Genomic DNA, 27911 nt, shown 5'->3' with positions numbered 1-27911 from the left:
CGTTTTCACTTCGCGATATACTGACTGGCGCGAACAATCTGCCTCGCGCGCCACGTTGAAAACGGAGCGACGTGTGGCGCGACTGCTTCGCTAATCGGGAGATCACGAGAGGCGGCGCGTGGGTGACGTGTATGCGCCATTCGCAGCAGCCGCCGCAGACAGACTTCTGTTCATGCAGCGCTTTGTTTCCATACAGACAACACTACTCTGGCACCATTTCGCCGCAAAGCCCGTCTAGCGCGGTACTACACAGCAGTAGAGTGGGTCTAAAAATTAATCTGCAGAAAACTAATGTTTAACAGTCTCGGAAGAGAACAGCAAATTACAATAGGCAGTGAGGCACTGGGAGTCGTAAGGGAATACATCTACTTAGGGCAGGTGGTGACGGCGGATCCGGATCATGAGACGGAAATAATCAGAAGAATAAGAATGGGCTGGGGTGCGTTTGGCAGGCATTCTCAGATCATGAACAGCAGGTTGCCATTATCCCTCAAGAGAAAAGTATATAATAGCTGTGTCTTACCAGTACTCACCTACGGGGCAGAAACCTGGAGGCTCACGAAAAGGGTTCTGCTCAAATTGAGGACGACGCAACGAGCTACGAAAAGAAGAATGATAGGTGTAACGTTAAGGGATAAGAGCAGATTGGGCGAGGGAACAAACGCGAGTTAATGACATCTTAGTTGAAATCAAGAAAAAGAAATGGGCATGGGCAGGACATGTAATGAGGAGGGAAGATAACCGATGGTCATTAAGGGTTACGGACTGGATCCCAAGGGAAGGGAAGCGTAGCAGGGGGCGGCAGAAAGTTAGGTGGGCGAATGAGATCAAGACGTTTGCAGGGACGGCATGGCCACAATTAGTACATGACCGGGTTTGTTGGAGAAGTACGGGAGATGCCTTTGCCCTGCAGTGGGTGTAACCAGGCTGATGATGATGATGACACTTTCCTTCTCGTGCTTCTGCTCTTCCACTTACCGTCTCATGGTTTTGCCGCATCCTCCTTGTCCGCTCTCCTCCTCCCGCTTTCTTGGCTATTGCGGTCCATCTCCCGCTGCGCTTAGTGTTCGCTTTCACCCTTCGCTGTGATCGTTCGCTTGGTTACGAGGGACAGTGCCGACGCTCGCCGCAGGAACGCGCGAAGAGCTACGCTCTAAAAGCTTCTCGCAACGCCTACACTCTAAAAAAAAAAAAAGTTTGCCCCCTTTGGGTTGTATTTTGTCCCCAAATATTGGTCGTCTGTCTTGCCCGCATTTCCTTTCTTTAACGCTGCGAGCCCGGTACTTCCTAGTCACGAACGGCTTGCGCATTATCAGCTCGAGACAGCATTATCGACAGGAAAGTAGCGAGTGCCGAGTTTTCAAGAGAGGACACGCAAGCAAGACAGATGCCGATTATTGTTTGGGGACAAGATAAACCCCAAACGGTGTCAACTTTTTTTTTTGTTAGAGTAGTTAGAAGATTGTCAGGCTGTTCAAATTGCTTCCGTGGTGAAATGTACGGGGGGATCATTTTTAAGCTTCCCGGAATTTTTAAAGATCACTTGCCTCGGGTAGCATAGTTCTAGTCCTCGAGCTGGATCATTCAGAGAGGCGGACATTACTTTCACGGTAAATCGAGACACATTCAACTAATTAAAGAGGTTAATAATTAATACCTGTCACACGAGCACACACACAAAAAAATACTTTTATGACAGCGGTCTTTTACCAAGTTGAGACTTTAATGAAGAGGTGTTACGCAGCAGGGACACGGCCACCACTGTTCTTTTAATTTCTTTCCTTCAGGACACATTACCAAAAACGTGGCGCTAGCGTTCGAAACAAAACCGGTCAAACTAAACTGATGTGCCCCGAAATGTAAAGTGAAAAACGCATTGTATTGCTCGTCTTTCAAATGAATTTAACGCCAGATTAAGAACGCTAATGTAGATTTATGGTAGTAGTTTAAAGAGAATTCGCAGAACTAGCGAAGTGCACGCTTGTCCCGCAACATTGGGCTTCAAAAGAATGAGCATTACTAGGTTTACTAAGTATTGTGCGAGAGATACAATTATTTTTTAGGGTGAACCTAGGTGGCAGAAAAATACATAGTTGCTTATTTTCTTTTTTAATTGATGGCGCCCACTGGTTTTGGAGATATTCCTTTTCGGCCGTAAAAGAGAAAAGACATATTGAGCTGCATTATTGCAAGAGGCGTTCATTACTAACACGTGAAATCGACACGCATACTACTAATTAACAAAAAACAATTCAATTACTTTACGACACATACTGGAATTTACAAATTGTAGCCGGCGAGTCGGCAAGGCGAAATCCGTTACGAATGAACAGAATGACACCAGTTTGGAAGCATCCGTCATCAAATTCACCCTAAAAATGCGCCGTTGTTCCGCTTACCTTTTTAACAGAAAGCCATTATGCACTGAACCACAAAAGTAACTGGATCGAACGCCCATGTATTTCGTCCCAAACATGGAGAAGTAATATCGTGAAACTAATGTCATCCTTGAGTAATTCTAAGTTGATCCACGTCTCGCAAGCTCACCGGCCACAATTCGCAAATTGCGATATGTGCCTTAAAGTAATTTCGTTTCGGATTCCCGTCGTCCTATTCAATACCGCGCAATAGGAAAACAACAAAACGAGTCTCCGGCCGCCGCAGCACCACCAGCTCGACGCTTCACATTACGTAGACGTCAGCAATAGGCGAGTCTCAACATATTTAGTTACTTCCGAACGTACGTTTTCCCGGTTAGTACGTTTTCTTCCAAAACGTATTAACGATGTTCTGTAATTCGCATTTTTTGTGAATTAGTTGAATGCCTCAATTCTCTGTGCTAGTAATGCCCGCCTCTTACAATAATCAAACTTAAGAGTTATGCTATCTGCCACACTTAAATCTCGTTATAGCGTTACGGTTTATAACGAAATAATGGATATAACGAAATAATCAACCTCCTTGAAGGTCCCCTAGAAACCCGTGTTTAATATTTCGTTTTAACGAAGTTTTATACTGGTCTAAAGATATAACGAAAAATTTTCATTCCACAGCTACAATTAACCGCCCGCTTTGCACGCAACATACTTGTTAAAATGCGCGGCGCTTAGCGGGCCTCTTCATGTGGCACATTAAATCTCTCGCGGCTGCCCTGCACCCGCAACGCCCAAAGGAAAGCTGACCAAGCTACGCTGGCCAAACCTAACTTCGGTTAACGTGCTGTGCGCACTAGTTCGCTTTGCTTCGTAAGCGGGCGTAGGCCAGTCAGCAGCAGTTTGCTTTTTACGCCGCGTTTCCGGTTACACAGCAGGAAAATGAATCACGGCAGCAGCTGCTCGAAACGAAAACGGAAAGCTATCGCTCTGGATCAAAAGGCAGCCATAATAAGAGCTGTTGCATCATGGACGAAGAAAAGGCATGTGGCCACGGATTTCGGCATCGCGCCGAGCACACTTTCTACGATCCTCAGCAGCAAGGAAATCATCACTGGCGCTGTTGCACGCGGCGCAAGATGCACGCGGAGGAAGCAGCGGTCTCCTGCCTTTGAAGCAGTGGAAGAGGCGCTGCTTTTTTTTTAATTATGGGGTTTTACGTGCCAAAACCACTTCTCAATATGAGGCACGCCGTAGTGGAGGACTCCGGAAATTTCGACCACCTGGGGTTCTTTAACGTGCACCTAAATCTAAGTACACGGGTGTTTTCGCATTTCTCTCCCATCGAAATGCGGCCGCCATGGCCGGGATTTGATCCCGCGACCTCGTGCTCAGCAGCACAACACCGTAGCCACTAAGCAACCACGGCGGGTGGGGCGCTGTTCAAGTGGTTTTTGGATACAAGGGTTGTGGGGGTGGCACTACTCCAGAGAAAAGCCAGAGACTTCGCTTGCATAATGGGCTTGCATTATGACGTTCTTCCTGCGTTCTTAACGACACCCATGTCTTATGAAGACGACGAAGCCGCTGCCGCTGATTATAATGTTGGTGTGCTCCCTTCTGTTGCGTTGTCGCCGCGTTCAAAAGACGAGGAAAATGAGGTATTGGGTGTTGCCTTTGCGTCCTTATATTCGGGGGTCTGTATTGTACTAAATTGGATAAGGCGCATTGTCTCCAACAACGTTTCGGTCGGGACGTCTCGGCTTAAACGCCTCGTTGTTAATAAATGCGCACGAGTGAGGCCAACCATGCCAACCAAAACAAGCGCGAGCGAGAGCTGACGCGACCAGACGATAACGCGAAACGAGTGGTCCGGCTGAACCAGACGCGAGCACGAATAGAGCAGTCGGGCGGGTCCGCACGATCCCAGTTTCACGCGCGTACGTCACTGTAGGGACCACTCTTATTGGTCTCCTGCGCCCGCAGCTCGTTTGCCGCCGCGACTAGCCACGAAAAATCCGCTAATGTGGCTACGGCATCACGACAGGACACAGAAACAGCGACCTTGCGATTTGAGAAAGGGCGAAAAAGTCCGCCACGGATTTTTTTTTTCTTTTTCACGCGCGGCGTTGAGGGGTTTCTCCTAAGCTTTCTCTCTATGGCATGGTCAGAGCAATGGTGGTCGGAGGCGCCACCACGCGATTTGGCGCGCTAAAAACGTTGTCGGAGCTTGGTATGTTCTAACTGAGCGTCGCAAATGCTTGCGCGTTCGAATTTTCGGGCGCTTTCGCCCATTGGAACATACATAACCTTGAATGGACCACGGCGTCAGTTCGAATAAACCGGAAGCTCGAATTAACGAGATTCGACTTACCTCCGCGATGACTTACCTGTAGTGAGTACACCCTCGCGTACAACAATTAGCCGTATAATAATTAGTCAGTGGCTATAACGAAAACATTCGGCACCCGTTTGACTTCGTTATAACAAGATTAAGTGCACATAAAAAAATATAAAACAAAATGAAAGCTGCGCTAGCATTTGCAGCTTTTCCCGAAATAGACGGGGCACCCAACTTATATGAAGGGCTCTTTTAAACACATATTCGGCACGAGTCCTTTATAAACGTTACATAACATATTCAGTAAACAGAAGTATAATTTAAAGGTGTTGCTTGGCTGTTTGGTTCATCACTGCATGTTTAGAGAAGTGCACAATGAAATGAAGACATTCTGTCCAGTGTCAGTATTTCATGATAAAGTGGGCATTTGCTTGAGCCTGCAAATAAAGGTATAACTTTGCCAACCACAAACCAGCAACAAATTTCTTCAGGGGGAAGACATATGGTGGCTCTTTGGCGAAAGCTTGATAGTCATCTCCTCGAAGGATACACCGATTGGCACTCAAAAGAATGGACCCAGTTATGAACCCACCTTTCCGCCACTCTCAGGTGGTGGTTGTGTCTGGCAGGCATTTGGCGAAGCCTTGTCAGCCATTTCACGGTGGAACAAATCAAGCCCTAGAACGGCATTATCCTCGCCTTCCAATGCTGTTGACATCCGGTGTTCACTTGGCGAAGCCTTCACAGCTACCTCAGAGTGGAAGAGTTCAAGTCCTAAAGCGGTGTTTCCATCGTCTTCTGATGGTGGTACTGTTTGGCTGCCACTTGGTGAAGCCTTGTCAGCCACATTGCAGTGGAGCAGATCAAGCCCTAGGATGGTGTTATCCTCGCCTTCTGATGGTGGTGGTGTCCGGCGTTCACTTGGTGAAGCCTTCACAGCCACCTCAGAGCGGAACTGATCAAGCCCTAAAGCGTTATCCTCTCCTTCAGGGGGTGGTGGTACCTGGTGGCTATTCAGCAAAGCCCTACCAGCCACCTGCAAGTAGAACAGATGAAGCCCTAAAGCGGTGTTTTCACTGTCTTCCGGCAGTGCTGGCATTTGGTGGCTGCTCAGCGAAGCCTCGCCAGTCACCTGTGCACCTGTAACAATTTTCTCCCTAGCACAGCAAGCTTCTCGCAAGTGACGTGACCGGCCCCAGGGCCTAGTGAACCTCCTACCGCACATGTTGCATTCGTAGGGTTTCCTGCCGGAGTGCTGGAGCTTGTGTCGGTCCAGGTGGCTTTTATGAGCAAACGTGACCGGACAATCGCTGCAGGCATGCACCTTTCCATCTGCGTGTTGTCTCATGTGGTTAGTGAATGTTTCCCTCCGAACGAAGTTCCTGCCACACGGACTGCAGTGGTAAGGGAACTGCTCGTTCGCATACATCTGTTCATCATCATCCGCCTGGGGTGTGATAAGGGGCGTAGAAGTTCCAGATGAATGTGGGGAATCTGAGGTGATGGGCACCTGACCATGGCTTTTGAGATTGCAATGGCGCGCCGATTCGATCGCGGAGACAACAGCCTGACGCACGTGAATGAGGCGGTGACGCCTGAGCGCCGCCTTGTCGGAAAAACTTGCGCCGCACAGATCGCATTTGTGTGGACGCTCTCCAGTGTGAGTAAGCAGGTGACAGTTCAACGTGTCCTTCCTGGCAAACGCAGCTGGACAGGTGGGGCATTGGTACGGCCTTGCACCAATGTGTGTCAGCTGGTGTGCGCTGAGGGTTTTCTCGGAGGCAAATTTGCCTCCGCACATGGAACACTCGTGCAGCTTTTCGCCGGTGTGCGTTTGTTGGTGTCTTGTGAGCGACACCTTCTGCGAGAACCTCCTTTCGCAGATGGGGCACTGGTAAGGCCTTTCACCCTCATGCGTGGTCTTCAAGTGTCGTTGGACGCACGATCTGCGTACAAAGGTTTTTTCACACACCGGACATACGTGGGGTCCTTCGCCCTTGAGTTTGCGTTGTCGTTGAGGCGTTGAGCACACTGCGCTGGTGGTGGCAGGTTTCCTGAAAGATCCCACAAAAAAAAATAATAAGTTATGCACATCTAACGCCCATGCTGGTACAGTCACCAAACGATAAATGGGACACTGATAATTCAGACATGCTAGGTAATTTGGACAGCTTTGCAGCACTACCAGCTTTCCCATAGACTTAATGTATAAAGACGACCAGCATTTTCGACAGCCACCAGCTCTACATTCAATTATCCGGACTCCGTCTGCGGCTGTCGCATACGCCGACTACTGCCATTATCTCTTCTGGAAACCTCGACTAGAGATGAAAAAGAAAACTCTACACTTAACTTCATGTGGCTGTCAAAGAACTGCAGCAGGTCATAATTCTGAGTCTTGCACTGTGTCATTTCTCACTAAACCAGGGTATCGCTTTGGGACATTCAACCCTGTGAATCAATCTGTCATGCAATAGTTACGTTAATGCGCCACACCCTTCTCAAGTTATGCCGTCCGAGATGCTACTAATTTCGGCAATATTGCACCTTTCTTCCTTTTTTTTTTGCCAATGCGCACTCTGATGCCTCGACACATTGATGTCACAATGACAATGCCAATGCTTGATTTTTGTTAAGGAAAAAATGCAAGACATTGGTACGCTATGTTAGTACTCGTCCACCTGCATCATTCCTGTCTGTATATCCTGATGGAAACAGTGCGAGCACACATGTGCCTTTATGCGCATGCACTATGCGATGCAGCACATGCTGCAGTTTGTGGTGACAGAATAACAGCGAATGTGCAATCCCAATCTCATCCAATCTCTCATCCCTCATCCCAATCTATCTGGCACATTTCTGCAAGAGTCTGGGACTAATGGAAGCATATCTGCCAGACATGGCACAGAACACCTGTCAACAATCACCTGATACAAAGAAATAGTTGAAGTGACGTACATCAGAAATAACATACACTGCAATATGGTGTAGCCTATACAATAACGTATTTACACGATTGTAAGTCAACTCGAATGTAAGTCGACCGGTCCCCATATTGTGTGCGACAGGGGAAAAAAAGGGAGAGCACACTTGCGGGCGCATCCCATAACGAAAATTTATTAGTAGCTGGCATGGTCACTGGACTACTCGTCCTCAGTTGTGCCATCATCCTCACTAATGCTGCCATCGTTATTGCCGTCAAGGAGGCTCTTTTGACATGTCTGACTGGCGTAAGTTCGCGGTCTTCTGCCGCCAGCCACTCGTACTCATGGCGATGCAGGTCCTTACAAGGCGAAGATCCAGGCTCACCTCATGACCATGTCGCACATCACCGGCAGGGACCGATCACGCATTTCAGCCACGTACACCGCAAGCTTGGCCTTTAGCTCTGGAAAGCGTCCCGACTTCGCCCCAAGGAAACCTCTTCGCTAACCGTCACAGGGGAAAAATTTGCTTTGCTACAATCGCCACTCTCGCACTGCCCATTAAAAAACATTAAACGTGCAGCCCGCTGCGCAGTTATTTGTTTCTTCAGTGTAAAGGATGGCAGCTCTCTTGAACGCTGGTATGAACAAGTGCCAAATGTTTAGTGGACTCGAAGCACTCATGACAACTGAGGAAGCATGGAAGTAGCACGTGGCCGGCAGTCAAATCGAAGGCATGAAACTAAAGAGCTACAGGGAAAGAGAAACATGCGAGTGGTGTCTGCTCTTCCATGGACCATCACTACTCCCCACAAGCGCCGCTGTTCTGAGGGTGCTGCCGCAAATGGAACAATGGCACTTCCATGAACTATCAACATCCCCCAATGAATGCTGTGTGCGCTGTAAAACTCTCAGAAATGTTGAAAAACCCTTCCGAAAAGTGATCAAACGCGCAGGATAGCAGAGAGCGACAGGTAGGGCGCCGTGGAGCAAACATAAAATTGTAACTACGTTGTAGCTCCCCTGATATCCCATTGGTCTCGCTTATATATATATATATATTTTTTGCAGTGCCATGTGTTGGTTTTGGTTGTAAGTTGACCCCCCCCTCCCCCCCCACTTCAGATTTTCAAATTTTAAGAAATAGGTCGACTTACAATTGTGTAAACATGGTAACATGTTTTGGCTAAGTGTGAAAATACAGAGACAATTAAATGCAGTGGTTACAAATGTGAAAATAATGAATAACAAGTATATGTAGTAACACCAAAGGTAGTTAAATCTAAAGTGATCCTAAAGGTGGCGAAGTCTAAAACTGTGGGCCATTCACGTGTGTATTTGTGACTGCGTATGTGCCACAGGGTATAGGCTGCTCTTCAATGAACCTTATCGATGTACACCAAATTGAGCACGCGTCACTTGGTTTGTGCTCCGGCAGTCACTCGGCATATGCCCAGTAACTGCCACACATACCTAGTGGCATATGCCACTAGGTATGCCACTGGTTATGTGCTGTTCTTCAATGAACCTCTTTCAACCCATGTGCCACTTCATTAAACAATTTTTATGCCAACTTGGATACCTGGCTATCAGGGGTGCAGCTAGCTCCCCTGATATCCCATTGGTCTCGTTTTTTTTTTTCTTGCAGTGCCATGTTTTGGTTTCGACTGTAAGTCGAACCCACCCCCCGAAATTTTCTCGTGCTGTCATGCACCACCGACTAAAACAACCCCCAGCGCCGGAAATCTTTCTGGGTTTTGTCTAGAATGTCTTTTTCACACTCGAAAAAACATTTCAGCGCGAACATTGCAAACTAGGGCTGGATTTCGCGGTAACGCCCTTGCACTGGGAGTCGCATAACGAAAGCAGCCCCATCCGAGCACAAAGTTTCAAGGGCATTTTGATGACAAGTGGGCTCGTCGCGGCATCTCGCGGCAAAGGTGCATCAACTTTTCTAAAGTCGTACATCAAACCATACAACCAGACAAGCCAAATCAACACACTATCAGACAAGTTGAGAAGCACGTAGCCAGGTCCAATCAGACGAAAGGTTATGGTGTTTCATTCGTGCCGTCATGTCACAGAAAAGAATATCAACATTTCACCTGCGCCAAAGCATCCATGTCAAGACAGTAAAGCCAGCAAAGGTAACTATGTTCTTTATTTTCCTACTTTGATTTTTACCCGCTATGACACATTGAGCCTCTTCAATTTTCTTGTTCTCGCTACCCGCGGGCTGCCAGAGCCAGCCAGAGCACATGCGTTTTTCTCGTGTTGCCCCGACCACCACGTAGCGCCCTTTGGTGCGCGTTCGTTTTTGTCTGGCCGAGTGGATTTTCACATGGCAGAGTTTTGGATGCTTTCTGGATAGCAGACGAGGAAACGAAACAATGGTCGCTCGCAGCCTTCTCTGTAGGGACTCAACAGATTGCAACGCATTCGCTCGAGCGCAACCTCTCCGGAAAGTCTTGTCTCACCGGTGTAGCATTCCGAGCAGTATGCGTATGGTTCTCTGTCTCTCATTTACAAAAGTGACATGCAGGTTTGAGGATAAATGTTCTTTATTGCTCTTATACATTGGGTTGAACATGGTTACGTGACATAATGGAGGCTACAAAAGTTGGACAGTGTGGTGTTGTGAGGTTTTTGACAGCTGAAGGTGTTTCCCAAAAAGAAATTAGCCACTGTAGGGCTGCCGTGTACGTTGAATATTGATTTCGTTGGCCACTGTGAAGCATTGGAGCAAACGGTTCAAAGACAGACGTGAAAGTTGCAAAAACAATCCAAGACCGGGCCAAAGCTACTGTGCAATCACCCCCAACACAATTGCAAAGGTTAATGAGCTGACTCCACAAGAACGGAGGATACGCATTGATGAACTGGCAGAGCATGTGAACATCAGTCACGGTTCGGTTCACAGTTTAATTCATGAACATCTTAGTTATCGGCTCTTATGTGCGCAACGGATGCCCAAAATTTTGAACCACCGCCAGAAGATAGAGGTTTGGCGCTGCCTTGACTCATCCAATCCGGTATCACAATGAAGGTGACGGCTTCTTGTCTGCAGTTGTCACCGTGGATGAATCATGGTGCTACTGTTACGAGCCTCAAACATGACGGCAATGCTTACAGTGGAAAAATTCAAACTCACCACCCCCAAACAAAGCAAAGGCCATCATTTTCGCCTGGAAGGTGTTGTTAACTTTTCTTTTTTCGATCGTCAGGGGCCACTACTGATCGAATTTGCTAATCCTGGAGAGAATCAATTGTTTCCGATATTGTGAAACGTCGGTTTGGCTCCGTGTCGCAATCAAGAACAAACGACAAGAAAATTCATGAATGGAGTCATCTTGTTCCACGACAATGCCCGTCCCCACGTCGCTGATATGGTTAATACAGAACTGGCAAAGTTCAAGTGGGAAACACTACAACATCCGTCATACAGCCCCAACCTGTCGCTCTGCGACTTCCACATTTTGGGGCAATTGAAAAAACAGCTCAAGGGTATTACGCTCGTGTCAGGCAATGATGTGAAAGGGTCAGTTACAGACATTGTGAAGCAGGAACCCAAGGATCTTTATGAGACTGGAATCGCGCGACTCATTAGTCAGCAAGACAAATGTCTAAATGCTCATGGAGACTACTTTTAAATGAATGAATAAAACCTTTATTTTAAGGAAGGGGACGACTCTAGGCTGCTGTTGGGGATTAGGTGGGAAAGGAATGTGGGTTCTCGGATTTTTGGCTAAAGCACATCTTCATCTCAGTCTTTGATTTTTCACTTTATGCAGACTCAGGTGCATGTTCAGTTACACCGCTCTCGCATGGGCTGGTCGACCCCTTCTACACTACTCAAAACAAGCCACTTTGTCTGCCATATATCGCAATGGCTTTCTGTGTTTCAGGGTTAGTTTGTATTCCAATTTCTTGTGTTCTAATGTCCCTGTGTAGTAAATGTTGAATCTCCCTTGTGAAAAAGCTGCACAGCTCCAAATGAGGTGCTGCAAGTCAGCTCTGCATGACTCCTGGTAATGTGTGCATCGGGTACAAGTGTTCGCAGTCGTAGCTTGTCTGGTTTGGTGCCATTTCTCAAGTATGTGTGGCGTGTATGCAGCGTTGGCCATAACCTTATTCAAAAAAACCTCTTCCGTGCAAGTAAGCCTGCCCTTGTCGTCAAACACATGTACTGATGTAGCTTCTAATAGTCTTCGTTAACTGTCTGCTTTTATTTTAGTGCGAATGTAATGCATCAGTGCTCTGCTAGGAGAGCCTTTAGGTATGGATTTTGGTCCGCGGGGTTTAGCGAGGAAATGGAGTCTGGGGAGCTATACGTGTAATCAAGCCCACCCGCGTGCGCGGCAAATGCGTGAACGGCTGCGTTGCCCCCATCCGTGCTGGTGAGCCCAGGTGTCCATAGGATTTCAACATTTGCCCCACTGTCCTGTATTCTCTTTAGCTTTTTTCTGGTGTCGCTGGCCACAGCATCATCTGTCGTAGGCACCATTAATTCAGTCACCGCTTCGTACGAATCAGTAAGGATCCGATAATTATTTCACACGCTCTGCTCTACAATGTAGCCAAGAGTTCAGCGTGCAAGGTTGCACCCCCTGGAAGCTGACATGTGTGATAGCCATTGCGTTGGGGTGCGAATGTGCTAACCCAGGCCATGCTTGCTATGTCGTTTGTGATGGCAGCATCCGTGTAGATGTCAATGGTGTGCTGCGATGTTCTTAGTTTCAATCTCTTTTCAAATATTTTTCTAGCTTCGATGTTTCGTCTGGCGATAGAGCTTGTTTATCCATGGACTTCCCATGGACTTGTTTATCCCATGCCATGATCTGTTTTCCTTGAGTCATGTTCTCCAACTGGGATTGCATTCGAATTTGTGATACACTGATAATGTCCCATATGGGTGGAATCGTTATGAGCTTGAGCAGGTCCTTGTTCCTCATGTGCTTCGGTAGCCCAGTGATTGTACGGAGGGTGGCCCTGTGTAACTTTTCAATATCGCCGAGGTCTCGTTCAGAGAATTCACACACAGATGCCCCGTAAAGAATCCTTCCAACCGCGACCGCTTTTGCAAGCGTTTGGCACGCTTTCTGACACGCTCCGCCATACTTGCTCGATATTCGTCTAACCATGGGCAACAGCGGTCTCCATTTTTGCTTTAGTGTGCAAATCCATAGCTGGGGGCTGTTGCCGCTAGCAATCTGTGCTCCGAGGATCCTAATTTGTCCATTGGTCGACGTAATATCACTCTAGTTGATGTGTAAAGTGATCTGCTGGTTTACATTGGTCACTTTCTTTCCGTCTACGCTGATCAATTCCATCTTCTCTGGCGAGAGTTGCAGTCCGAGGTTATCTAAAGTGTTGCTAAGGCTCAGGATCGCTGCTTGCAGTTCAGTTTGCATGCTCTGTATGTCAGAATAATTCGCCGTTTCCGTCCATATTGTAATATCATAGGCGTAAATAGTAAAACCGGCCGAAGCGTCTTGCTCAAGACTTCCTGCCACCCGTGTCATGGCCAGATTGAATATAATAGGTCCGAGGATGGCGCCCTGGGGCACTCCCCTGTCCAAGTAGTAGATCTTCGGACTCCATCCCGGTGCCTTGCCATAGAGCTGGATTGGTCTGCTTTGGAGGAAGCTGTATGTTCTTTGGCTAGGGTACCTGGTTGCAAATTCCTGTAAGATGACCACTTGTTTCACGTTATCGGATGCTCTAGGCATATCGACTGCAAGAATCTAGTTAGGCATCTGTTTGCGAGACTTAAGGTTGCTCACTCTGTGGAGCAACCAAAGGCAGTCATGTTTGCCCATGTTCGGCTGAAAACCTGCCCGCGCTGGATGCAAACCCGGTTGTACATATTCGATGTAGTGCTGCATTCTTGTGTGTAGCATTCTTTCTATCAATTTGCAGACAGTTGACGTTAGAGCTATGGGACATAGGTTAGCTTGTTTCGTAGGGTCTTTGCCCGGCTTCAGTATAGGGTAGATGAGAGATAGTTTGAGTCAATCTGGCAATACTCTGGATTCCAAGGATCCGTTGACAATTGTTAAGAGCTGTTCTTGAGCTTCATTGCTGAGGTTTCGAAGTTCTTGCGAAGTCGCTCCATCGTGCCTGGGAGGTGACTTCATTTTGCCTTGTGCAAGGGCTGGTACGAGTTCACTCAGCATAAAGGGCGTGTCTAGCTCCTCTTTCGCGTTGTCTATCATGGCAGAAGGCAGCAGTTCCGAAGGTGCCTCGGCAGCATGTGGGAAGAAAGTGTGGATGACGCGGTCCTCCAGCATGGCAGGCTCTTCTCGCAAAAGGAGCTCCGCGAGAGGAGGCGCGCCTTTCTTGCTCCCAAGCAGGCTCCTTAAAGTCTGCCATAGCCTTTTGGATCGGGTTTCCAGCCAAGCTTCACACACATATTGTGCCACGTGTCTGCTTCGAGATGTTGTTGGTATTCCTTGATGAGTCGGTACTGATGTTTAAGGCACATTAGATCTTTGTGACGCTTTCCTTTATACCGGTATTGCTGTGTGAGGCGATTGACCTTCCGCCATCTATTTGCAAGGTACATATCCATGTGAATTGTAGTGTCATCGCATGTCATAGTTTCTCTGGCCTCCGGCCGTGCCTCCCCTGTCATAGCACTGAATTGTTCAAAGTTCGCAAAAGAAATTTTTTCCCATAAAAAAACACCGTTTCTCTCCTTTGGCGGATCTTTTTGCGATTGGGCATGATGATTATTGGTAAATAGTCGCTTCCCCATCATGTCGTCGATTCTACGTCCCATTGCCTTATGAGCCCTGGAGTGGCTAGTGTCAGATAGGGCGTTGTGTCTTGTCGCGCGTGTAGCCCTATGCAGGTTGGTGTTTCTGGTGTGGTGCATATGTCGAGCGGTGACATTTCTATTGCATCATGCAGTATGCGTCCTTTCGGGCCAGCTTTGGCATAGCCCCATGTTTGATGCTTGGCGTTAAAGTCTCCTCTCACTAGAATGGAAAGGTGTCCGGCTTGTGCCTGCACCTTACCGAGCCATTGGTTGGAGTCATTACGGTGCTTGCCCGTTAGGGGTCTGTAGTATGTGGAGACTGCAACCATTGGCCGGTGGTCGAGCGGACATAGCTTTACTGCCACAATTTCTCTGAAATCATTACACAAATCTGGTAATTGCAGTTTGGTTGCGGAGCCATCATGTCTAACTAAAAGAGTGGCTTGGCCATGCACTTGTTGGTTTCCTTTGCCCTTGTGTAGTATTGCAGCCTTTTTTATAACTTATTTTTTTATTTGCTGTCTTAGTGTGGATCCATTCTGCGTAAAACTTGGAGAGTTCCATTGGATACATATAGGCCGTGCCATCACCTTTCATCTGCTGGCTTATGTCTTTTAGGCTCATCATGTTGCTTCAGAATATTTCCCTGAATTTCCGTGAATATCGCTTGCATCTGAGTTTGTATTGCATTCGTTACTGTCTGAAATTCCTCCTGTAGGTTATTTTCGAGGTGCTGGGTCTCAGTGTGTCTTTCCTGCCTTAGGATGCTCAGCATCTGCGCATACGCAGAGTCTTGGGCTGTTAGTGGTTTGGCACTGACGGTGCCTAGTTCTGCTGGGTCTGTGCAGGTCCCGCATGTTGCAGCTTTCTAGAGTTTGCCGTGATTTTCCGACTAATTGATCGCCCGACCCAACTGACAGAACGAGTGCGTTTTTATCGGTCTGCTGGCGCCTCCGATTCATGTTGCCGTGGCGTCGGCGGTGGCTGCGTATCTCGTTGCTGCTGTAGTGGTAGTCATGCGAGTATTCGCTGCAGCATTGCTCTCAACTGTTGATTTTCCTTTCTTAGTTCTTTCATTTGTTGCTCCTGGTGAGCAGATAGCGTGGGTTGCATAGATGTTCCAGCCAGCACTTTTTCAGACCAGGTCACTGTTTGTCACACCGTTTGTCATATATTTGCATTGGCTCACTTTCAATTGACTCACCCTCGTAGATATTGAAGAACTCCAGCTGTAGATGTATTTACTCTCTTTTGAGACTATAATTTCGGTGCAATTACTCACAATACACTACCGACGACAGCTGCTCCTGCGCTGGAATACATTGGAATAAAGGACAGCGTCATTGAGATTTTTTTTGGGGCGTTGCATAGGTACAAAAATGTAAACAAGGCTCATGAATGACAAAGTTTCATTAAAATATTTCTCCTCAACTTGTTCATTTCACGGCTTTTATACTTTTCATATCAGCGGCATGCACTGCTTTGCTGGTTTTGAACTGATATAGTTCTGAAGTTCATGTGGTGCTTTCTTTACTTATTAAATAGACAAAAAACATAGAAGCATCGATATAGGTTATTTCGGGCATAAATTTTGAGACGTACGAGTGTATTCTTTTGTGAAAAGATACACATTTTATTTGTCTTGACAGTAGCGTTCGAAAATTCATTTGCAGCATCTTTGGCAACGGCGATATACTTATTATTCATGTATTTGATCCCTCGACAAATTTTATGAGGAGGGGGCAAAGCTGCAACGTGTGAGCCAAATGTTACAGCACTGCATGCAGCGTGGAATTTACAATCTCTTGTCAAAAACAGCAAAATCTTGCTCTCACTTCAGCAATGCCCTCACACAGCACCGTTAAAAGCAGCTGGACTCAACAATGCTATTAGATTGTTTCGTGACAATAAGAGCCTTCTCAGTAACACGTGATTGCTAATTTTGAATTAAATTATTTTCGCTCTGCACTGCATCTAACTGCAACAGTTACGCATGGCCTCCAAGATGGCAGCGGCCTGCTGCGCAGCAAATTTTACTGCAGCTGCCATGGGGTGCCACAACATAACTTTTGGCCAGGGCTTTGCCCCATCCCGAGATCTCCACTACTTAGTTTTGAGCGGACTAGTGGAGCTGAAAAGAGAGAAAGCCCGGTATCGGTGTGATAACTTCACTTTAGTTGAAGGAATTAAAAAATTTTTGCAGCATCAGATTTCTGCTATGAGCTTTCTGCTATGGATCTAACTAGTCAACCAATCAATAAACCATTCAGTTAATCAGTAAACTGAGTCAATGGCATATTTATTGAAGCAATCACCCTTGTCAAAAATCAATTTACTAAATCAGACAGTCAATGAATGTTTGAATGAATGCCTCACTCACTAAATATATAATCAACCGAACTTCTTTGAGAACTGGTACGGAATCAATCAGCCATTTAGGTTGAGCGGCATAGTCAGCAAATCAGTCAATCAACTGATAAAAAAAACCAATCAGCAAAACTTCATTAGGAACCCTTGTGGATTCACCAGTCAATTAAACACTATACTAACTAATCAATCACTCAATCAATAAAATAAATAGCCTGTCAGTAAATGAATGAACCTCTCCCTTAGTTAATAACTGCATGAACGAATAAATCTATTAATCAATAAAATGTACTTAGGGATGTGCATGGCTTCTCTTAGATGCCTCGCTATGACGTCGATGTCAACTTTTGCTTGCACCCTACCAACCTAAGCTGGCTCAATTCTCTTCAGCAATTTTGAAAATGATGTGTGTGGATGTTTTGCACCCGCCAACGTTCAGTGGTGATCGCGGTGCTCCCATATGCTCACCCTGTGTCGTCATTCGTGGTGGCTGGATCGCCTGAAGGGGCAGCATCGCTTGTTTCCGGAGTGGCGGGGGTTTCGCTTGACATTGTGGCTGGTGATCCAGAGGGTTGCGGAGTGGCGGCGGTGTCGCTTGACATTGTGGCTGCTGATCCACAGGGTTGCGGAGTGGCGGGAGTGTCGCTTGACATTGTTACTGCTGATCCAGAGGGTCTGCTTCCGGCCTTGTCTGGATGTCCCCAATAAAAGCAGCACATAAACATGGTTTTCTGTTTTTCAATAGTATCGGGCACAACAATGCACAAGTGCTGCCATATAGACTTCCAAGGGTTTCGAGTCTACCATTGCGTTTTCTGCAGCATAAAGGTGATCGTCCTTACTACTGTGTTGACCTCCTTTGCTCAATGCTGCGTAAGGAGTCTTTCATTGTAAGAAAATCCTAATCACACTCTCTTTATGATGCTGTGAAAGCTAAGGGACATTGCAAGGGCAGCCTAGCTAAAGTTACTGCATAGTTTAGCTTTTCCAACAAGAAATAGAACAAGCTGTGCAATTGCCTACAAGTAGGACCTTTCAGTGGGACCTCATTGAAGTAATCAAACAGCTGTGGAGCACAGTGTTATTACCACAGTGCTCGAATTTTCCGAAGATGTTCCCAAATTTTTTTTTTTTCAGGTATCAATCAAATTTAAATAGTCAGCGCTCGTGTAGTGCGGTTCTCTCTTAAGAAGTTGTGTAGTTTTGTTCCCACTGAAAAGTTAATGATGACCACCTACGAACTGGCTCAGTTCACCCTATTTCTAAGGCAAACTGAGAGTTGTTTTTTCGAGAGATTTCAGTATTTCAAAAGCAGTTCCCATCCAGTTACACATGGTCACAGATATCTCGAAGGTTGTGAGTTACGCAGCGTTGAGCGGACGCCCACTGAAAAGAGTGCGCTAGATGCTTCATGCTAGGTTAGGGCATTTCCGAATGCCTGCCCGATGCAAAGGACATAGCTACAATTTCTCGTCATCATCAATGGGGAGTGCTTTGCTATTTGAGGGCTGAACTGGTAGCCTAAAAACAGAAACACGGGAGCAAACATTTGTAACAGGATGAAGCATGCGCATGCTGCAACACAAGCCCAGAAATAATTCGGCACATCTTAATGGAACACGAAGGTACTCACCCAGCAACTTCTCCAGCCTACTTCGAGGTTCAAAGCTGCATTTTGCGTCACAGATGGGCAGGTCTGGGTCGCAGGGCAGGCCGAGGTAGCTGCCAGGCTGTAGGGCCTCCGGGCTGCCTAATCCCCATCGCCTCCCGCAAGAGAAACCGCCAGTCATGGGCTTCAAACAAAGCTTTTGTCCATCCATCACCCAGCAAGACCAGTAGGCTGCGTCCACCTTCCAGAAGCGGGAGGATTCAAAGCAGATGGAAGCATTAGGCAGTCAGCGGTTCTAAGGAAGAAAAGCAAAACAAGCATAAACAGGCAAAATGATAGACAAATAGGCATGTCTAGGTTACTTTATTCGCTTAAGCAGGCTAGGTGAATATTGGTCACAGCCCCATTTCGAAGGCGATGCCAATAAATCATCCTCATGATAGGTGTCACTGATGAGAGCACGTAGGGCAAGTTGTATTTTTGTAATAAATAACACCAACGGCATTCAGTGACGAGTGCGGCCCAGAACTCAGTTGCGCTCGTGCCTCTTTTGCTTTGGCACCTTTGCAACAGTGAAAAAAGCCCAGGTGCCAACCACCAGAAATGTGAAGTAAAGAGCGGGAAAACAAAAAACTATTAACTTTAAAGAACGCACAATCAGTGAAGTTCTCTGCAACACCTTGTAATGTGCTTTTCAAACACAGTGGTGCAGCTTTCAATAATTGGAACGTGAGCCAATAATCAGTCTGCGAACACTGTGACTGTTGCAGGAAACAAAACCTTTGATGCAAACTGTGTCGAAAGACGAATGTTGCTCTTCGAAAGCATACACAATAAACAGTTACAAAAAAGATAGTCCAGATCCCACATGCTGTGGGAATCGATTTTATACAACGCAGGTAGCTGACTATCTAGCATTGCTTGGGTTTCTGCAATGTGATACCAGGTGGACCAATGTGTTTGTGCATTGAGCAGTAGTGCGCACGTGCGCGTGTGTGTGTGTGTGGGGGGGGGAGTTGCAAACGTACATGTCAGTGAAGACTGTAGCATTGACGATGACTATTACACGATGGCAATGGCATGATTTCGACGCTAGCCTGACGCGACCTAATGACATGACAACTGTTGGTTTCTACATATAGTGGATGAGTGTAAGCTAGAGGAACAAGGAATGTGAAGTCATCAGGGACTACGTGTCATGCAGTCGTACATACCTATGACTGTGTGGCGTATGTTAAAACGAAGATGCCATTTGTATTCCTGCGAAGAAATGTTAACTCCTGATTAACTTGAGCAATCGTGAAGTCGGTACAAGGTTGCACAATTTCTACCTTGGGCGATCATGAAGTTGGTACAATGTCGCACAATTCTCACGTAGCATACTATAGGTAAAGTACGAAGGAAAATGGGCCAGTCCCAGATGTAGCGAAGTCTAACACAGTGCCTCAGAGTATGAGAGGAAAGAAGACGAGGAAGTGGGACGGGGTGCAGGCACCGAGCATTTCAAAGCTGGCATTGGCACAAGAGAAATATGTGTGTGATTGTGGAATAAGCGGGAGGCACTGAAAATATCATCCATACTAAAGTGGGCTATCATAAAGCAAAAACTTTCAAGAAGCCCCAAAAAGTTGTTCGTACATCCCTGAAAGATGACAATTACTTCTAGATGGTGCCTAAGCGAAGCTGTAACATGTCTTATAGAAACAGAGTAATTTATGCTGCACTCATGGACACATTGTTCTGTGTTCACATTTTTCGTCCACCTCACTTTTGAAATGCTATTACAAAGATGTACTTAAGCGTGTCTGTCGAATCGCCATTCCACCAGTGGTAAAAACTTTCTTCAAATAACATTCGGCAAACCTTCCTGTCAAAACTTGGTTTAAGAAAAGGGACTGATTTCATTTTCATTTTATATTCTTAAGACCCCCTTGCGAGGTATGATGTAAGGGGTGGGGACACAAGAAAAATGGAATTAAAAGATGTCCACAATATTACATACTAATCACTTATTTAGTCCATCAAGGCAGGATGAAGTGGTGATAGCAGCGGTGTGGTGCATAAGGCCGTTCCAGTCTGCTGTTGCAGAGGGAAAAAATTACGAGAAGGTGACAGTATGTGCATGTTGGTGAGTAACATTTAGTGGATGGCTTGTGCGCAGTGATATGCACGAAGGTGGTAGAATATAAGGCACATGGCAAAGTGCACTGGTGTAAAATTGTGAAATAATAAGCTTTCGATACAGCACCACTGGGATAGGGTGTCTCAACCTGCTATTGTTTTTAATCGTGTCACACTGATATCATAGGAGTATGCCCTATTAATGAACTGTGTGGTGCAATTTTGTACAGATTATAGTGTGTTGGTAAGGTAAATCTGGTAAAAACTCAATATGGGTAATGCCATATTCGAGTTTCGGCTTAACCAGCGCCTTCTATGCTAGTAATTTAATATGTTAAGGAGCACTGCGAAAATTAAGCTTTAGAAATCCTAAGGTTTGATTGGCAGATGATGCTATTTTAGCTACATGTGGGCACCAGTTTAGGTCATGCATGATAGTAATGCCTAAATGTTTTAGTGCATCTGCCGCGTCAATAAGGGATGGTAGTAATTGTGTAAGAGAAATTGAAACGATTTTGCCTACGAGAAATTGACATTAACATCTAGTAGGGTTTCGAGCAGTAACGTTTAATGTGGTCATTAACATTAGTGATAGATGGGTAGATAATGCAGTCATCAGCAAACATTCAAATTCCGGAAGTAACATGTAACGGAAGATCGTTTATATACAGTAAAAGCTCGTTAATTCGAACCTCAAGGGGAAGCCGCTTCAGTTCGAATTAACGAAAGTTCGAACTAACGAAAGTGAAGGAGGGCAACAGTACACTGCGATTCGAAAGCAGTAGGGCATGTCAGAAATTTGGCGTGTCAGAAAGTGGCACACGCCATCTTCAAGTTGAAGCTCTGGGTCCGACTGTGCCACACCACCGATGTCCACCGAAACGAACGTTAGCCGAGGCTTAACACCATCACAATGAATCGCGACGGCCGATACCTCCTAAGCTGAAAACATAGGTGCACAACCGATGAAGACTGCCGAGACAAAGACGCTGAACATGTGAAGGTGGCGAAGGCCCTGATTCGTTGGCTCTTGATTGCAAGCGCAGCTGCGACGTACTTGATTCGCTGTGTTTTGGAGCTTGCCGTGCCATCTCCGCACATTAGCAGCTGTACAAGATTTACAAAGACTCCGAGATTCGCAACGGGCAAGAAGTCTCGGAGGTTACGTAGAACGGAGAAGCGGCAGCCGCCGCTGCCTTCTGGCTGACCCCGCGTCGGTTAGATTTTTTTCCGATTTTGCCTTCTCTCGCCGTTCTCTGCGCTTCGGAGGCAATACAGCCTTGTGTGTAGGCAGTAGGCGCGTTTCTCTGGCCGTGTGCCAGGCGAGCGTAGTTCGAATTATCCGTGAGGGAACCTTCTCGCGTTCGAATTAACGGACTTTTTTATACATAGACTTCTGTGGAGCTTGGCCGGACCAAATCGTACAGTTCGAATTATCCATAAATTCGAATTATTGAAGTTCGAATTAACGAGCTTTCACTGTATATTAAGAATAGGACAGGACCTAATACTGAACTTTGAGGAACGCCACATGTTCGGGAAAAAAGTCTGAAGTAGTGCTGTCAATACTGATGTTCTGCGAGCGGTAATTAAGAAAAATGATGGGCTTCTTTATCGCACACCTTTTCAAAACCAAGAAAGGTAATGTCTGTGTGTTAATACTGTATCATGCTTTGAATGTAGGTCATGAAGGAAAGGTAGCTAATTAAGTTTCACATGACAGGCATTTGCAAAAACCATGTTGTGAGGGGTGGAAAAAGTCATTGCTATCTAGAAAATTAACTGCGTGTGAGTACATGGCATCTTCCAGATTTTGCAAGAGACACTAGTTATGAAAATGAGACAATAGTTTAAGAGTGGTTCACGGTTACCCAATTTGTAGACTGGAACAACCTTTGCCCATTTTCCACATGCCCGGTAGGGTGCCTGATAGCGATTCTGAAAACCGCAAGGCTAGATACATCGCGGAGATATACTTTGTTATATTTTGAAAAGTTTGAGGTGATTTCTTTGTCACCGGCCAATGAGGATAAAAAAAAAAATTTAATTATGGTGTTTTACGTGCCAAAACCACTTTCTGATTACGAGGCACGCCGTAGTGGGGGACTCCGGAAATTTCGACCACCTGGGGTTCTTTAACGTGCACCTAAATCTAAGTACACGGGTGTTTTCGCATTTCGCCCCCATCGAAATGCGGCCGCCGTGGCCGGGATTTGATCCCGCGACCTCGTGCTCAGCAGCCTAACACTATAGCCACTGAGCAACCACGGCGGGTCGGCCAATGAGGATAGCTTGAGGCTGTCTATCAGTGCAGATATTCCATCTGGTGAAAAAATAATCTCCGACCTGTAAGAGGGTAGGAATGCAGAAAGTAGGAAGAGGCACATGTGGTTCGGTGGTGAAAACAGACAGAAAAAGCACTGTTGAACATAGTGGCACAGTCGAGGTCAGCCAAAGTTTCACCATCATTGTAAATTCTGACAGCAGGGGATGACTGGGGGTTCATCACTTCCCAGAATTTCGCTTTATCGGTTTGAATGCAAGGCAAGCCTAAATGAAAAAGCTTGCGCCCCTATCCTCGTTGTGAAACTGGTTGGACAGTGAAGCTGTAAACGACATCTACAACAATTACACAATGCGACATGGCTTGAAGTTACTCACATGGTTACATTCACATGCAACTTACCTAATTATTAGCCAAAGACATTTCAACGGCCTGCTACTTGGCTTGTGCTGCTACTTCATGCACCTACAAAGGGCAGAGCAGAGAAAAGCGAAATGCACTTAACCACAGTCAACCACACAGGGAACAACTATATCCAAGTTCTATGCCGAGAAATTTAAATTTAGAATCTGCACTTTTGAAACGATTGACTGCATTGTGCTTTCATCAACTGGCTGCGTTTTCAGCTTCACGACATTCATCACCATCCTGCTGCGCTTGCGCTGAGCATCCTGGATACGATGTCCATCTGCGGCTTGAACATGACGCCGTTGTTCACGTTGTCGTCTCTGTTCTCTTCACTGCACGCTGCTTTTTTAGCTGTCCTCACTATACGTGGCCTTCTCATAGCACAGTTGCAACACAAACGCAATGCCTTATAAGGCCTCTTTATACAGGGTGTTTCACATAACTTGAACCAAGGACTTAAAAAATGTGGTTAACTGCAACTGAATGAAACCAACGACATATGGTTTGCTATCATGTGGTGCTCCTTATGATACATTTTACACTGTGCTTAATAAGTTAACTAAGATGATTATGCAGAACTTTAATATTCCCGTAAGGGCAAGGTGTGTTTCCTTATGTTGTAGAGGGCATTTCAAAACGACCAATCCAATTTTTTGTGCCAGCAAACATGCTATGTGGCTATTTTTTTCTGCCGTCTACAGAAAGCCCACAAAATATGAAATAATACCATGTGACTGCGCTTGTGCGCTATCGTATTGCAGCATGCTGAACCTTATGTTGAGCCTATTGCTTATCAGGAACAATGGTGCTTCCTTTTCATGTGCCACCATCAAAGATGCTGATGCACCATGAAGCCAATGCGATAGTCCATGCGCACGTTTTTTTTCCGTAGTTGAGAGCACCACAATATGATAGTGCACAAACACAGTCACATGGTTTTATTTCATATTGAGCGGGTTGTCTTTAAACGCCGGAAAATATCTTTACGCAGCATGCACATTGCCACCAAAAATTGAATCAGTTGTTTTTGAATCGCCTCTACAATGTAACAAAACACACTAGGCCCTAAAGTGAATATTAAAACATTTGCATAATTGATCTTAGTTAACTAAATAAGCTCAATATAAAAAACACCCTAAGGAGCGCCATATGACGGCAAACCACATTTCATTGGTTTCATTTGGTCACAGTTAACTACTTTTTTCCAAATCCTTGGTTCAAGTTAAGTGAAACACGCTGTATATATCTCACGTAGTGACATCACGTCCTGTGTTACAAGCTGCACTATCACAAAGCTGCACTTTAGTTTATATTTTATATGGGTATTGATGTTACGCCCTCTGTTACAAATGTCACTATAAATCATTCTATGCTTCCCACTGTTAATGACCACGTTATCATCTATCATCCCTATCATCCAGACATGCTTTAACATGATAGTGTTAAGGGCCCTGTGTCGCAGAAAATCCAGCATCAGCGTCTCTCGTTGACTGTTTTGTTAGAAAAATATCTTCCAAACCACGTATACCCGATCCCGAACGTCCTCTGTGTAACATGAAACATTACTGAAATAATTAAATTTCTCAAAGTCAAATGCATCAGAAAAATTGTAAAGTACAACTTATGTACAACCAATAGACATGATAGAGTCGGATTCTAAATTGAATATACGTCGAAACTCAGATGCAAACTCCTCTTCCTGCGTTTCTATGATTCATGGAGCGGCGTGCCCGGTTCTTCGCAACACCACCCAGATGGTGCTCGCCTTCACGCATAAGCAGCCAATGCAAGAGGCCAAGTTTTTACCAGAAAGCTCGCCTTCTTGCATAGCATTCGCTATCAGCATTTCTCAGTAAACAGTGCGGTTACATAAGCTGCAGTTGCCAGGAAGCATGAGAAACAGTCAGGGATCCTTGAATGCTATAGCATTCCTCACTTAAAGGTAAAGCTTAAGTGTCCTCCAAATTTTGTATGCAGTTCTTTGTCGAAACGACTTATGCGGTATGCCCTGTATGTGTGATTCAAAAGGATCTGCACATTTTTCACTTCAATTTCAGCCTACAATTGCTTTACCTCCAAATTCTAGGGTTTTATGTGCCAACACCCCATTTGATTATGAGGCATGCCATAGTAGGGTGACTCCAGATTAATTTTAACCACCAGGGGATCTGTAACGTGCCTCCAATGCACGAGACACAGGGTTTTTGCATTTCGACAAATGCAGCCAACATGGCAGGGATTTGATCCCGCGACTTCGTGCTTAGCAGCAGAACGCCTTAGCTGATAAGCCACTGCAGCTGGCAATTGCGCGACCTCCGGCATTGGCCCAGAAAAGAGATCATTTTTGACAGCAGACATGACGAATGCTTTGGGTAGTAGAGGCATACAGCTTTGCAGTAAAAAAGAAATAGTGCTTCTTTTGCCAGATGGCTGTCAAGTTGATGCGCTCTGCTTTGTGGTATTTTTCCCAGGAACTAGAGCTTGGTCTTAGTTTAGTGGAGCAGAACAGAAGTTTATTTTTGTTATCCAGTTCTTTCAAGTGCTTTGTTGAACCATGGTCAATTGCGATTAGCACGAAGCGAGAGTGTATAAATAAACTGCGCAACAAGGTTGGTCATTCTATATTGGAAAAGCAACCAGTTTTCTTGTATCGAGCAATTTTGAAAGCCTGATTCAAATGTGTGACAGAATAGAACTAACTTGTTGTTGATCATGGCATAATTTCCTTTGTTGTACAGGCGGGTGCTTTTCTGATCTGAGGGATGTACTGTAGGTCGAATAGAAAAAACAGCACGAATTACTTTATGGTAGCTTATTTCGTGCTGCTAACAGAGGACATGCTTTCAGGATGGCTGGTTACTATGAGGTCTAGGGTGCTAGCAGTTTCCTGGGTTACATGTGTTGGCTCGGTTACCATCTGTGAAATGCAAGCACGTAGCGCATATGTTTCGTATATAATATAACCAGCCTAGCAACTGATTTCATTGTTCTTGCAGCACCGCTATCAGTAGGCAAGGCATAGTTGGGACTGCAATACGACCAGCAGCGGTGTGCTGTCAAAATTACCATCACTCCCATTACTCTAAGTAATAAAGCACCGCACACACTCCTCATCAGTTGTAGTGGTTTTCAATAGCTTCGCCATACATCCGCTTTCGCAGAGCCGGGATGGCGAGTCAATTATTATTATTATTATTATTATTAATAAAGCAAGGCGAGACAGGTACCTACCTAGCTTCCTTTCTGCCGCAAGTTATTCGCTTTGGAAACCTTCGCAGACGTGTATCTGAGTAACTGACACAACAAAGACAGCAAAACAGGATAAACGCGTTCTCGCATTCCTAGGAAGTACCGTCTGTTCGTTGGCTGTTCGTGGTGATGGTTCATCACCGACGCCCTGTTCATAAAGGTATTCCACGCAGGTTGCGCTGCTGGACCACGCTGTCAGCTTTCATCGTTGCAGCCGTACAAACTCCCAGGTGACCTACAACCAGCTGGAGCCGGTAAAACGAACAGAGGCGACGTGTGGGGCGATCAGAAGTCAAAGTTGTCGCAACGGTAGTGCCTCGAAAGTTCGAAACGCCACAAGAGAACGCTGCTACAGCCCTCCACCCCTTAACACCGTGCGGCGTTTAGCGCTGTGCAAACTGTACTACTTTCGGAATCCGTCCGCGAGAACGCTTAGATACAACAAATGACAGCTGCTGACAACAAGTAATGAAATCACGCCGGCCGCGAGGCAGCCGGCGCGCGGACCCGCCAACTTGTGACGCAAAGTTTAGCGCTAACGGGTCCGATCTGTGCGTCAATCTGTGGGCAAATGAAGCAGGAATAACCGGCCCGACCATTAAGAGCCGTGCGACTGGGCGACGAAAAGGAACTCACCTCGGTGATTGCCTCCGCGCGCTCGGGTGCTGGACGCCACAGTGAACACGCTGGCCCGTCGCCTTCTCGAACGAGCGACGTCCGAACGCGCTCCGTCTTGTGCCGTAGTTTTCCCGGTTCCTGCGCGCTATTGCGGCCCACCGAAGTATGTTGCAGACAGCGAGCGTTCTGGGTATAATCCGGCAACGCGCTACACCCAACGATCCTTCTGCTCGAATATACGGACCACACGCTCGATCCTACTGCACCTCAGAACACTTCTTGGCCCACCGGCATAAAATAAGGAACCGCTTTCTACCCATCTATCACAGAACAGCTGCACCATCGAAAAAGACACTCGACAACAGCGGACACTGCCATGGAGTCCAGCGGCCGAATTGACTGCAGCGCACCAAGCGGAGGGGATTAACTTCTTCCGGTTTCAGTTTTGGGCGCGCGCGTTTTGAACGCTACCTGGCAGGCGCTACGCCGGCTGCGCTACTAGGCGCTTTTTTTTTTTTCTTCTTCTGCTGCTGCTGCTGCTCAATCGCGCGTGGTCTTAGTGCGGAATCGTTTATTTAAATAATAAGATTGCGAACAATCTTGACAAGCCTCCATCGAATCTGTGCCACGTACAATTTCTTAAAGTAGACGAAAAATGACTTGTAAATGAGGAAATGTGTTTATTTCGCTCTACATAAATGCTCGTTCCGGGCTTTTTGTGCGTTCATCCAACGTTGTGGCACCAGGTAAGCAGCAGTAGTTCCCGTACGAAGCTCCACCGGACGGCATCAGCTGAAGAAAATAAATTACAAGCATGTATCATATTGGTATTTTTAGCCTTTATAAAAATACTGCGTG

At 46.1% G+C, this 27911-nt stretch overlaps 1 protein-coding gene across 4 annotated transcripts; it reads right to left on the bottom strand.

The window, feature by feature from the left end:
• Positions 1 to 4976: 4976 nt before the first annotated feature.
• Positions 4977 to 27447, bottom strand: LOC135917961 (zinc finger protein 79-like). 4 transcript variants are annotated; one of them, XM_065451606.1, is made up of 5 exons: positions 27072 to 27447; positions 23181 to 23243; positions 18398 to 18668; positions 17233 to 17455; positions 4977 to 6767 (listed from the first exon to the last, which is right to left on the bottom strand). In XM_065451606.1, the coding sequence occupies exons 3-5, from the start codon at positions 18582 to 18584 to the stop codon at positions 5294 to 5296; spliced, it is 1884 nt and encodes a 627-aa protein (XP_065307678.1). In that variant the 5' UTR covers positions 18585 to 18668; positions 23181 to 23243; positions 27072 to 27447; the 3' UTR covers positions 4977 to 5293. The 4 variants fall into 4 exon arrangements, with proteins under 4 accessions (XP_065307678.1, XP_065307677.1, XP_065307680.1 ...); XM_065451605.1 differs by having other exon boundaries at positions 18398 to 18614; XM_065451608.1 differs by lacking the exon at positions 27072 to 27447 and adding an exon at positions 26539 to 26670.
• Between the last annotated feature and the right edge of the window lie 464 nt (positions 27448 to 27911).

The sequence above is a fragment of the Dermacentor albipictus genome, chromosome 9 (genome assembly GCF_038994185.2).
Source record: "Dermacentor albipictus isolate Rhodes 1998 colony chromosome 9, USDA_Dalb.pri_finalv2, whole genome shotgun sequence".
Lineage (NCBI taxonomy): Eukaryota > Metazoa > Arthropoda > Arachnida > Ixodida > Ixodidae > Dermacentor > Dermacentor albipictus.
Note: the sequence above shows the minus strand (reverse complement) of the source record. Positions and strands in the feature narration are given on the sequence as shown.

What these genes read in the sequence shown, in the direction of transcription:
- LOC135917961 (XM_065451606.1), bottom strand. Translation starts at nt 18,584, where the DNA reads ATGGATGGACAAAAGCTTTGTTTGAAGCCCATGACTGGCGGTTTCTCT. An exon ending in TAGGCTGGAGAAGTTGCTGG is followed by an intron (nt 17,456 to 18,397) that starts GTGAGTACCTTC and finishes GGGGACATCCAG; the next exon opens with ACAAGGCCGGAAGCAGACCC. An exon ending in ACCACGAATGACGACACAGG is followed by an intron (nt 6,768 to 17,232) that starts GTGAGCATATGG and finishes GGGATCTTTCAG; the next exon opens with GAAACCTGCCACCACCAGCG.